Source organism: Pan troglodytes, chromosome 3 (genome assembly GCF_028858775.2).
Source record: "Pan troglodytes isolate AG18354 chromosome 3, NHGRI_mPanTro3-v2.0_pri, whole genome shotgun sequence".
NCBI classification, from domain to species: Eukaryota; Metazoa; Chordata; class Mammalia; order Primates; family Hominidae; genus Pan; species Pan troglodytes.
Window position 1 is genome coordinate 107,496,575 of NC_072401.2, and position 13,791 is coordinate 107,510,365.

A 13,791-nucleotide genomic window follows, 5' to 3' on the forward strand; every position below is an offset into this window, starting at 1 on the left:
ATGAATGAACACTTTTTAGTTAAAACAAAATTGAAGATAATTAAAGGATATGCTATATTTCATATATATGAGGCATTTTTTTTTCAGATTTCTGAAATGGGAATGTATCTTTCTTTTTTTTTTTTTTGAGATGGAGTCTCACCCTGTTGCCCAGGCTGGGGTACAGTGGCCCTATCATGGCTCATTGCAACCTCTGCCTCTCAGGTTCAAGTGATTCTCCTGCCTCAGCCTCCTGAGTAGCTGGGACCGCAGACGTGTGCCACTACGACCAGCTAATTTTTATATTTTTAGTAGAGACAAAGTTTCCCCATGTTGGCCAGGCTGGTCTCAAACTCCTGACCTCGGCCTCCCAGGGAATGTGTCTTTTAATTGACAAAGTGTCACAATTCATTTGGCTTCATTTTTTCTTTGTGGTACCTAAAATTGTGAGATGTCTTAGATTTAATGAAATATAATACTCATTTTAAAAACAATGTGGCAGAGGCAGAGGTTGTTAGCTGTACCTCAATATGTACTCTCTTCTTCCCACACAGTAATAAGAATGTTTTTAGCTGGGGAAATGATCAACCACCCAAAGACTCTATTTCCAGTTTTCCTTAAAGCTAGGTGTGGCCATGCACCCAAGTTCTGGCCAATGATATGTAAGCAGAGGTAGTGTGCGCAACTTCTGGTTTATGACCTTAAAGAGAAGGAGTGTGCTTCGCTTCTTTTCCTTTCTTTTCTTCTTTCCTCCCTCCTTATTTTGTTCCTTCTTTTCTCTTCATCCCCTCCCTCCTTCTCTCATTCTCTTCCTTCTAGATAGCAGATGTGATGGTAGAAGCTGAGGAGCCATTTTCATCCATGAGATGGATGCCACATATTGAGGTTTGTAAAGCAATGAGAGAAGGTAATGAGTTCTTAATGATCAGGAAACCAGTAGACTAGCCCTGGACTGACTGTACAGACTTTCATGTGATAAAGAAACTAGAAAATTTGTTTAAGCCATTCGTCTTTGCTACAGGAACTGACCAAATATTCTATCAAATATAAATGGTTTCTAAATTTCATTTATCTGGGAGTAAGTATTACCACTTTCTGCAATGGGATAAACTCCACTTCCTACACACACACACACACACACACACACACACACACACACATACACACCCCTTGTTTGGGTGAAATGAGTTACTAAATGTAGCATTTATTTATAAGGAATGCATTGTGAATAGTTTCTCAGTTTTCATTATGGAAAGATGATGATTTCAGCCCACATTCAGTGTATGTTTCTAAATAATACAATCGACAGGACTGTCTGTTCAGTACAATGGAGGACAGCTTTTTCAGGGCAAATGGGATTTCTTGCTAATGCTAAATCTGTCTTGTCAGCTGAATTTCTTGGGCTTTATGTGGCAGTGTGGTAAAAATATATGATCAGATTTCACTGTTAAGAAAATTCTTTCAGCAATACATGTAGAGTCAAGTTTCTTGCATGGATAACTGAACATGTGGGTTATGAGATTTTAAAAAATGTCTCGTGACAAACTTTACGGAAATGCAACAATCTGGACATCTAGTTTTGTCTGAGAGTGGCGTGGATATGAAGAACTGTGCTGTTGGTGCTGATGCCACACTGAGTTTTGGCAGTCACACTCTTGGTTCTTCATATTTGAGGAGATGGGATGGTGAGGAGGCCTGTTGGCTTTATTTTATTAATGCCACCATCTAGAATACAGATTCTTGGATATTTCATCTTCACAAGGTGAGCTGCAAACTGGAAAAAAAAAGAGGCAAAATTTTTAGAGGATATACAGAAGACATCTCCAACCTCATGTTTTTTCTCAGAATTTGAAAGACAAAATTAATTTAATGTTATGATTGCTGCCACCACTGTATAATAAATTGTCAACTTGGTTATTAATATAAATTAAATCTCTCTTTTATATGCTGACGCTGACAATTTATTTATCTTATGGAATAAATGTCTCTTCAGTTCTCTTTTATGATTTTTTTGAATATGTGATAAATATACATGGTAAACAATTCAAATTCAGTAGGAAAGGGTATACAATGAGAAGTAAACTCATTCCACTTCTGTTCCCAGTCCTCCCTCTCCAGAGGTCATTAATGTTACTATTTTTAGGTATTCTTCCAGTAATAGTCAAAACAAGCTCAAATGTACATTGAAAAAAATTTGATATTATGGTCCACTTCAATGTCCCACAGAGAGCCCATAAACCAATTGTAACATGTTTTTGGAGCAATCACAACTAACATTTTGAGTCCACAAACCTGGAATGAATTTGAAGGACAGATCCAGGAAGACTTCTAGATGTCTAGCACAAGAGGACTTTGTAAAAGTTATCAAGACATATACACAGACGACTTAGCTAAAATCTACCTATCAAGGATCATCGATTGCCTTTCCTTATTCTTTGCACTTTATGATAAAGCATCCCTCAACTGCGTATCAATCCCAATATAGCATACTGCTTTATGCTCAGACCTTTTCTTGGGCAGATTGTCCAATGTTGGGCACATGCTCCATTTCCCACCAATTCCTGTCCCCTCTTTAGTGCCTCCTCAAAGGTAACCCCCACACATAACCTCAAACCTGCCTAACTTCTATTCATTTTCCTGCTCATGCACTTCCTTCTCTAGAAGCTAAGTTGCCATTAGGGTCCCTGCTTCTCAGCTCCCGAAGTTTCTTGTATGAATCTCAATCTTTGGCCTTACCTCATTTATTTAAATTATCCATTTAAGAGCTTCCTTCTATTTTGTTTTCTTCCTGGTAGCTGGCAGATGGTAGGGGCTCAATATATGTTTGCTGGATTGAACTAAACTATGCCAAATGACCATAAAACCTAGGGCAAAATTATGAAGTAAAGAAGTTTTTCTTTGGCCCTTTGCCTATTTTATCTCTGTTCCTTCTCTTTGATAGTGTCCTATTCCTCCTCATTGAGTATTTGTGTCCTCAAGTTCTTTTCAATTACTGTCTCTACTGAAACCTGATCTTAGATCCTTCAATAAAAATGACTAATCTGCTCACAGTGCTATTGCTTCTTGGGGCTATTTGAAGCTTAATACTTAGTAATATCTCAAGGCAGCAATCTAAACTTTAGGGTTCAAAAGAATGGGCTGAGTGGTTTGGCCAGGACAAGTTCAAGGCCTCACTCCCAGAGATTCTGCTTTATTGATCTGGGGCTTAGGGATAGGTATTTTTAAATAAGCACCTGTAGATGATTCTAAAGCAGGTGGCCCATGGACAATTTTTTGAATAATACTGTCTTAAGTCAAAAGGATAAAGGTCTCGGTCAGTAGGTAGAATAAATAATACTGGACTGGGATCTTAGCAATCTCCAAAATAACTCACATAAATGGGTCTTAGTACTGCTGACCCTACTTATCTTCTCTGTGATTCTCTGCAGTGGCTCCACAGAGATTCAAAAGGCTGTTCATATTTCACATCCTATCCTCTCTTAGAGCTAACAGATGGGAATCCTTGATAGTAACTAATGTTGAAGAGAAACAGTGCTCCTGTATTTCAAAAGGTGTCAAGTGAGCCGGTGTGAGCTGGTCTTCATCCTGTTCTTACTTCTCTTTGAACCCCAGTCCTTAAGAAAGAAAGCACCAGATTCATCTGCCTGAGTCATGTGCAGGCAGCACAGTCCCTGGTACCATATGATTATTGAAACATCTTGGCTGCATTCTCCTACATGCACAATTCAATTACCATTTAGGCCAGAATTCTAAGATAAACATAACATTACTGAAAAAGCCTTGTGGATAAGCAGTCTTAACTTTCAGTTCTTTCAAAACATTGTGGAAATCAGAAAATGAGTGAGGAAGGACTGTACATGCAACTAATCTCCCTTAAACTATGCTGTAGAGCTGGAAAGAGTTCTGTTATTGTAAGGAAGTCCCTAACAACCAGGCTGCTACTGAGCTGGAAAATGGTAAAGACAAAGCAGGCAGAACAGAGCACTTTGCAACAATCAGGTTGCTGCTGTGTGGGAGGTCTAAGAAGAAGAGTAGAAGTGGAGTGCAAGGAGATAGCAAATGTTTAGATGCCTTGAAAAGAAGCAGGCTGTGTTTAAGAAAAAGAGCAACTGTTGAGTTTTCACATAAGATTATGAGTTATGCTCCTCTGATGCTCTGCTGTGTTTTCAATTATCCATGTTAAATACTGGCCCCTGGCAGTGAAACCACGACTGCATCTTTTCTACTGCTATGGAAACATTTCTTTGCTCAGTTATTCGGTCATTCATTTATCAAACATTTCACTGAGCACCTACTAAGTAGGTACCAGGCATTGTTCCAGTTTTTGGAGTGCTTAGAGTTCAGTGGGGGAGATAGTATTAGACAATTAATATGAAGTAGTATGGGTAGCATAAGAGCAGAAGTTTAGGGATCTTAGCAGTCCAGAGATAATAAGCCGAGTTTCTGAATTTAACAGGGGCTGGGGAGCTGGTTTCTTTCTTCTTTCCTTCTATTTCTCTTTCATTACTGACTCTTAAAGGGAATGAGAATCCAGATGAGATGGCCACAGTTGCTATACTTATCAGACAATATTCTTTGTGGCTATAGCTTGACAGGTTAGGGAGGAAAGAAAAGGCTGTGAATGTGCTGGGGTAGATTTCCACAGTGTTAAATAAGTCACATCATACATGGAGAAGATATACAGTGGGACAGGGGAGAACCAGGCATCTAGGGTATAGGGTTTCTTCCATCTTTCATTTTTCATCTGGCAGGGCTTTTGACTGCATACTCCACAGAGTGCAGACTCCACCCAGAAATTACAAATCTACACTTACTGAGCAACATCCTTGGTGGAGGTGGCAGGATATCATACTGAACCAGTGGTTATAAAGTCAGCAGAATCATCTGGTTGCTTTTATTAAACAGCAATAACCAGGTTTGTTGCAGACTAATAATAAGTAGAGTTTCTTGGGACAGATCTCTGACATCAGTTGTTTTTAAAAGGCTCCCCCTTTCCCAGGTGATTCTAATGTGTAACTAGCATTGAGAGTCATTTAATTAGATAAAGGGATTCATTTGCAGGTCAGGTTTGTCTGGGACCTCAAACTGCAATTCCTATACGTATATGTGGAGAGCAAGTCACTTTGCACTAGAAGAGGCTGCTGTATTTGTAGGGCTGAAATTTGTGAGAGCTGAACTTTATCAGACATAGTAGAATTTAATGTGAAACAGATTATTGCAGATAAAAAGGGAGATTTCATAATGATAAAAAATTCAATTTGCTGAAAAGATATGACAATTCTAAATCTGTGAGCATTCAATAACTAAGACTCAGAATATAAAAATGTGATAGCACTGAATGGCAAAACAGACAAATCCACCATGATGGTAGGTGAAATAACAACCAGAAAAAAAACGGTAAGATGCAATACTTGAACAATGCAATTAACAAATCTACTTAAGGGACAGATACAGAACACTAATACCCAATGCCTTCAGAATAAAATTCTTTTTGAGTACACATGAAACATTTCCAAAATTGACCAATTCAAAAAAGCAACTCAACTCTCAGATTTTTAAAGGATTGAAATTATTCAGATTGTTCTTTGATGACAGTAAATATTATGCTGGAAATCAGTAACAAAAGGGTGACTAGAAAAATCTCTAACTCTTTCTAAATTAAGCAATATGCCTCTAAACATTACAGGTCAAAGAATTCACAATGAAAATTAGAAAATATTCTCAACTGATTAATAATGAAAATAACATAAAAACTCGTGGGTTGCCACTAAGGCCCACTATAGGGCTACATCCCATGTAGAGAGAATGGGGGTCTTCGAATTGCACAACTAGCTGAGATCTATATAGCAACATCCCACGTGAGGGGGCCAGATATGATATCTCCTGGCACAGGATCTGGGGACTTCCAGACCTCATTTTTGTGGACAGTACTCGATGTGGGGAGGGCAAAGCTTTTGTATTTTCACAATTCCTCTGGTTTTTAGGACCTGGTGCTGGAATTCATTTCTAGGATGTGGTTAGGCACACCTTAATACAGCAGTGTCTGAATATGGAAGGTTCTTGCGGGTGCCACTCTATCTTGTTTTCTCTCTTTATCTTGCATCTGAACTTGGATTAAGAGACTGGCATGTTTGCCCGGAGAAAGTTAAGTTGTGCAGTAGCAGGAGAATAAGTGAAGAAAAGGGATTTTTAAGCAGCCACAGAGTACTGTGGGTGAACTAAGGCCAAAAAATTAAAAGCTGATGATAGGTAGGATTCATGAGGTATGTAGAACAGAATCATGTCTCTCACTGGGCCCTCTAGGACACAGGTTTGGGAATAACTCACAGTAGCAGCAGGAAACTAAGAAAGTTTGGGGTTCTGGAAGATTTAGGGAGGAACACATGGCAGGACAATTAGGTTACCTGATACGAGTTTGAAGTTGATACTGGAGACTGGACAATTGGCATGGACTAACTAAGACCCTGACAAAGCTCAAACAGAGAAGTCTTTTATCTCTTCCATTTTATCTGGCCATTCCTTTCCCTCCAAATAATCCTACATTTGGGGTATGAAAATTTTACTTTCGGTTGAGCATGGTATTGAATAAAGAAACTGGCAATTATCCTATAATAAGCAGCTGTAGTAATTTGTTTTTCTTCATCTTATGGACGTGAGGCAGATGCTATTAGTCTTATGCCTCCTCTTGACCCTCTGGAATGCTGAGAATATGGCACATATTCAATATTTCTGGCACTGTGTGACCATGGCTAGGCTGATGCTTCACACAAATTAGGTGCATATTTCTAAGAGCTTGGCTAGACAAGGCAGATAAGCATATTTGAGATGAAAAACAGAATATGGGGTGATTTCTCAATCTAGAGTACAGTGTGGTCTTGGAATGAATATAAATGAAGTGCTGTCTTGTTCCAATTATTTAAGAAATTTCTGAGCTCATTAATAAAGTTCTTAATCAGTAGAACTGCCCATCTCAGTGCTCTCAATGAGAAACATAAGAGCTGTGGCAAGGATTAGTAGGAAAGAGGTGGGAATGATTTATCTAATACTGCACTGATTTCTTCCCTTGATTATATAATTAAATGTAATTTTGAATGTCACTTTTTGTTTCAATCCTTATTGTGTTCCCCCATACTGAGATAAATATTTTGTGTCCTGCTAGTTTTCCGTATTCAGATCTTTTTAACTCATTGAAGTTTATTTTCTTAATAGCATTATATAAGGTATAAAACTGGTTTTCATAGTAATAATATCTAGTAACAATTAGGCAGTGGTTGCTGTATTTTCTAATTTCACTCACAGAAATAAAACCAGCAGCAGAGCAAAGCCAAGAAGGTGAATGCACAGGTCAGTAATCATTTTATACCCTACCATAGGCACTTGTGACAAGGAAGGAGAAGAACAGGTAATTCCAGCACATTAGTGTGTTATATATGAGAAAATGCTAATTATGTATTTTTAAAAAGTGGGAGAGTCTAGAAGAATAGTCATTACATGGTCCAGCTTTCTCATCCATGTTTATTTTATAAATAACTACTCCAATGTTATCTGGGATATTTTGAAGCCATACTAATAGTATTCTTTAGTATTGTCCACAAAAAGGGTTCTAATAAACTTTTAACCAAGTTGTTTCTAATTTTCTTGGAACCAATCTTTGAGGTTAGGAAATTTGATAGTGTAAGGATTTTTATCTTAAAAAATATTTTTATAGTTTGTGTTACATAAGGAGATATTATAAATATCCAGAGTGTGCTAACTCAATGTATTTTCATGTTTTAATTTTCCATTACCCAAAGTTACTATCTTTATTTCATGTCTTCCCATTCTTTCTCTGTACATTTTTATTTTAAAAGAAGTCAAAAAATATATAAATATAGACAAGAAAGGTATAACGAGCTGCTAGGTCCCCAACACTCAGCTTCAACAATTGTAACTTGTAGCTAAATTGTATCATTTATTCCTTCCATGCCCTCTTCCCACCTTTGTACTGTTTTGATGCAAACCCAGATATTTTATCATTTCATACATAAACATGTATCACTGAAATAACAGGATTTAAAAAATATATACCCATAGTACTATCACACCTAGAAAAAAGCCCCAATAATACTCTTCCTGTAAAATATAATCAAATATTCAGCAAGTGTTCAAATTTTGAATTAGCTCATAACTCATAAACGTCCTCTCTCTCTCTTCCCCTCCCTCTCTTTGTCTATCCATCTGTTCATCCATAATTAAATTTGTTGAGTCAGGATCCAAACAAGGGCCACGCACTGTGACTGACGGACATCTTTTAAGGCTCTTTTAATCTAATGGTTTGTCCTATCTCTTTTCATTTCTTTGCAAGAAGCCTATTCTCTCTCAAATTCTCCCCAAACTTTTGTCTCTACCACTCCCCCAAAATACTCTTATTAAGACTGGCAGTAATCTCCACATTGTCAAATCCAATTTTTAAAACTCATTCTGAATCTGACTTGGCCTATCAGCATCATATGACACATTTAATCATGCCCTCCTTTCTTCAAAACTTTCTTCCATTAGCCTTCAGTACACCAATCTCTCCTGGTTCTACTACTTCACTAGCTGTGCCTTCTCATCTCCCTTGGTGGATTTATCTTATCTTTTTGACTTTGTGCCCCATTGCTTAGTCCTCTGACCTCTTCTCTATCTACATTCCTCCCCTAAATGATTTCATTTAGTCCCACAGGTTTAAGTCCTATCTATACACTGATGACTGTAAATTTGTCTTTACTATCTTCCCTGGAATTTAAACTCATGAATCTGCTTCCTCAACATCTATTAGACACTTTGATATCTACTAGGCTTCACAAACTTAACAGTTTCAAAGGGGAACACTTGATTCCTACCCTCCTCTACCCAATCCTCTCCTGAAGTCTTCCTTATCTCAGGAAATGGCAATTTCAGTCTTCTAGTTATCTAACTAATAAACCTGGATATGTTTCTTTTTTTCTTTACCAATGTATCCTGTAACTTTCAAAACATATTCAGAATCTGATCACTTCTCACTGCCTGTACTAATATTGTATTAGCTCAAGTGATGGTTATTTCTTACCTAGATTATTGTTAACAACCTATCAACTGGTCTCCCCTGCCTCCACTCTTTCCGCTATGGTCTAACCCTCACACAACGTGAGTGATCCTTTTAAAATATAAGACAGACATTTCACATAACCTGTCACAAAGCATTTTAACGGCCTGTAGCTTTATTCAGAATACATTCCTAAGTCTTTTCCATAGTCTATGAGGTCTTACATGATCTGCAAATCTGCAAACAATTCCCCAACTCCCCAACTCCCCATCATCTACCTCTCTAATCTCATCTCCCAGTCCAAACCACCATCATCTCTTACTTAGATTACTGCAAGAACTTCTTGAATGACTGCTTCTATCCTTGCCCAGTATAATCTTTCTCTACATGACAATCATCAAAAGAATGATTCTCTTAAAATATGAGTCGGATGATATAACACCCTTTGTTCCACATCTTCTATTGGCTTTCCATCTCAGAATAAGAGCTTCACTAATCACTCTACAAAGAAAAGAAGCCATCAGCACTCTTTTTCCTCGTGTTAACCTTATTTGATCATTTATAACCACTTTATATATATATCTAAACTATATATATGTATGTTTATTGATGGTCTCTCCCAAATATTGTAAGTTCCATGACAGTAGGAACTTAATTTTACTTGTTACTGTTTCTCCAATGCCTAGAACAGTGACTGCTAGTACACAGTATTTGCTCTAATATATGTTGAATAACTGATTCATTCATTCAACAAATACTTTCTGAGCATCTACTGTGTGTCAGGCACTATGCTAGGGACTGGTTAAGCTGTTTTACTTCCAGTGGAGGAGGCAGAAAGGATTTTAGAGCAAATAGTAAGGAATCTGACTGGCTCTGGTAAGAGTCAAATGCTAGTTGCTTTTATCTTTTACTAATAGAGTCTTCACCCAACTCTTGTATGAGTTGAACAGGCAAGATGATTTTTAAAAATGATATCTTAGGTAAAAGACATCTACACAAAAATATATTTATACAATAAGTTTGATGAAGTTTATAACTATAGAAATAATAAATGCTTGTGACATATGTTACTATATGTAACATATCATCTATATCCACCCATGATAGACAATATCCTCACTTCATTTCCACAGTTAAGGAAGAGAAGTAGATAGAAGAGTTTAGAGAGGATGCAGTGAAAGTTTTACTTTCTACTCTTAGGCTCCATGCTATCATAATCAGATTCTCCATATCTTTCTACCTTTGTCTGCAGCCAAAACTGCTCTGTTCAAAGAAGCCCCGTGCTTTCTTAGTTACTTTTTTCTCAATGAGTTTGGCAATTTTTAGTGGATCACTCAATAGAAGTGTGAAAAAAAAAGATAAATGGATATCTTCATGAACAATTATAAATTTTCCTCTCCTATTTTACTTTCATATGTAATTCTAACAAAATCTCATAAGGATTAAAGGAAAGAAAGATAATTTAAAATTTTTAAATTATAAGTTTTAAATAGAAATGTCAAGACAAACAAATATTTTTCCTATGGTGCATAACATCTTAGCATGAGTGTGAGTCAATGCAACTTCATAGTTTGGTTTGTTGAAAGTTCAATTATACACACACACACACACACATATATATAATTTTTTTTCTTCTAACATGTCAAAATGGTCTTTTCCTTTCCTTTCTCTTCTAGTTCCCTTTGATCTCATTTTCTTTGTAAATTTCTTCTACTAATCACTTGCACTTATGCAATTTTTTTCTTATTTTTAAGCTAATTTATAATGGAGACAATTTTTATGGTTTCTTGAAACAAATACAAGTTATTAATATATCTTTTAAGGGTCTTTTCAACAATCTCTGAAACAAATACAAGTTATTAATATATCTTTTAAGGGTCTTTTCAACAATCTCTTATTGAGACTATCACCTGGAATTTGTCTTTCTTTCTAGAATAATTCATTTATAAGCTTTTAAAGGTAATTATGGAAATTATGGAAAATTATACCGTAATTATGATAATTATGGAAAATGAAGCCCTACACCTTTTTTTCATGTTCTGTAGAATACTGTTTATTACATAAGTGGGAGGATTCAATACACATCTAGTAGAAGTCTTCTTTGAATTCTAGTCTGAATCTCCAAATGCTCAGCTGATTATTTTTCCAGTGATGTACCATTAGCACTTCAAATTCAATATGTCCAAAATTAATCACATTATTTTCAAACCTACGTTATTCTTCTCTTCTCTATCTCTGGTAACAGTATCAGCAACCTCCCCAAACACCCAACCTGGAGACTTTACGGTCTTTTTTTAATTAATTAATTTTTTTTTTTTTTTGTAGGAACAAGGTCTCGCTTTGTTGCCCAGACTGGTATCGAACTCCTGGGATCAAGTGATCCTTCCTCCTTAGCCTCCCATAGTGCTAGGATTACAGGTGTGAGCCACCACACCCAGCCAAGTTCTTATATCTGTCTCTAAGTATCTCTCTCTCTCTTTATATATAAATATAGATAGATAGATGTGGATAGATATACACATATATTTTAAACCTCCTTTGTCTGCACATTTAATTAGTTACAAAGCTGTGTCAATTTAGGACTTGTCTTGTATCCATTCCTTTTTTTTTTTTTTCATTCTTCTTCTACTTCATTTTAGAGCCCAATTATTGTTGGATTAGTTCCTAAGTGGTCCTAATGCTTCTAGGTTTTCCTCATCCAGTTCTCTGCTGACTGGTGGTAACATTATGGAAGGTTCTCAGAAAATCCTGAGACTTCAGTCAGTATCATACAGAGATTTCTTCCTTACTAGGGTTATTGTCCTTAAGCAAAGTAAGTCAAGATCCATGGATCCCTTCCAAGAAATAGTTTGCTTACCATAGTTAGTAAAGACAATGTGTACTATTTAAAATTTCTTTTTGGAAGTTACATTTTGATAATAGTTAAGTCTAACATCCCTTTGCATTTCAAGAAAGACAAATTCATTACACACACACTTGCTTACTCCTAATACAAATACATACATTAACTTATATTTACATGAAAGGTTAACAAGAAGAGAAGACTGTCCTTTAGTGTTACAAAGAAAGTAAGGAAAGAAAGTGACCAGGTGCCTTGAATCACATAGTAACAGCAGTGGATTATTTCCCCAGTCTCATTTTGAAAGTCACAGAGCTTTGGCTATGAGTCTCAGGCAAACCCTTCTATTGTCTCTTCCTCAGCCTTGTGAGCTTTGTTCACTCTGAGGGCTACCAACTATTTAGATAGTGAGAGACTGAAAGCTTGAGAGAGAGGGTCAATGTAAAGGTAAGAATCTAGCATTGAGATAGACTGGGAATATTAGGGAAAATCTCTGTTCCTTGGTGTTTTAAAATTTGTTTAATTGGGATCAAGGGCAAAAGAAAGGGAAGATGCTTAAATTTTGGCAAACCTTAATACAAATAAAAAAGTTATTTTCCAAACGACTTTCCAAAATATAGCTGATAGTGTCACTTTCCTTTTCTAAAAACCTTTAATAGCTCCCGACTGCTAAAATGAAAACTCTTTAACATAGCACTCAAGGTCCTCTATCATAATCAGATTCTCCGTATCTTTCCAGCTTTATCAGCAGCCAAACTGCTCTTCAAAGAAGCCCTGTGCTTTCCAATGCTACTGTGCTGTTTCCTTTGCTTGAAATACTCCCTCCTGACTGTGGTCGTCCCCAACACTTTGTATTACTGAAATCCTACCCATAGTTGAAGGTCTAGGTCTATTATCACCCTCTCCATAAAGCTTTCAGAATTCCTCACTTAGATGAAATTTCTTCCTTCTCAGTACTATTTCCAGAACTTTAATTATAAATCTCATATAGCACATGTCACAATGTTGCATTCTGCCTCCAATTTTAATCATTTGTATACATGTCTAACCTTCCTAACAAGACTGAAAGTTTTATGAGAGCAAGGGACTATATCTTTTTCATTTCTCTTGCCTCACAAGTTTCCATTTGTAGGCATTCAATGTTTATTGTCCTGAATTAAACTAGTACTTGACACTAGTATTTTTTCTTTTGCCTTTCTCTTTAGGGCAACTTGTGCAAAGGTGTAGTCTACTGCAAACTATTATTTTCACATGCTTGTTCATTAACTTAATCAATTTGCCTATCAAATATTTATTGAGTGCTTTCTATTTGAAAGGCACCATGCTAGGGGCTGGGGATATAACAATGAATGCAACATAGTCCCTCTCCTTAATGAACTAGATGGGGATAAGAATAAGTAAACAGGTGATTACAATACCATTTGATAAATGCTACCTAGAGCCATCATTTATGGTTGTTCAAATTGTGCCTTGTACGAGAAAGCCTGAAAAAGGGAGTAAGTGGAGCATGAAAAGTTGCCCATCCTTTCCTTTCTAAGCTTTGTGCCCTCACATGGTGCTGTATTTCCCTGAAGGAAGCATGGGATTTATCTAATGCATAAATAAAGTTGCTCTCTATATGTAAACTAAGTAAAAGATTTTCTATGAGGATTTAAGAGTGATACTTAGTTCCAGACTTGAGTTGTTAAGGAAGACTTCCATGAAGAAATGCTATATAAACAGCATTTCAAAACAAATGGGAGTTACCTAGATTAACAGAAGTGGGAATAATGCTCCAAATGAGGAGGAAAACAAAAAGAGAATATAAGGAACTGCAAGTAGGTAATTATGGCTGAAACCTAAGAGGGTGAGGGAGCAGCAGCCAGGAAGGACTGTGGAACACAGAGCAGAATCCAGATCATGGAGAGCCTTATAAAAGATGATTAGG

General features: G+C 36.6%; 1 protein-coding gene across 6 annotated transcripts in view; it reads right to left on the minus strand.

Annotated features, from left to right (window-relative positions):
* Positions 1–1,152: 1,152 nt before the first annotated feature.
* The window catches only part of TBCK (TBC1 domain containing kinase), a 277,680-nt gene continuing 265,041 nt past the window's right edge, over positions 1,153–13,791 (minus strand). For all 6 annotated transcript variants that reach the window (XM_016951969.4, XM_001170662.7, XM_054683247.2 and 3 more), the window contains one exon: positions 1,153–1,753. In XM_016951969.4, coding sequence (XP_016807458.1) covers positions 1,643–1,753 — 111 coding nt within the window. In that variant the 3' untranslated portion in view covers positions 1,153–1,642. The remainder of the gene's footprint in view (positions 1,754–13,791) is intronic.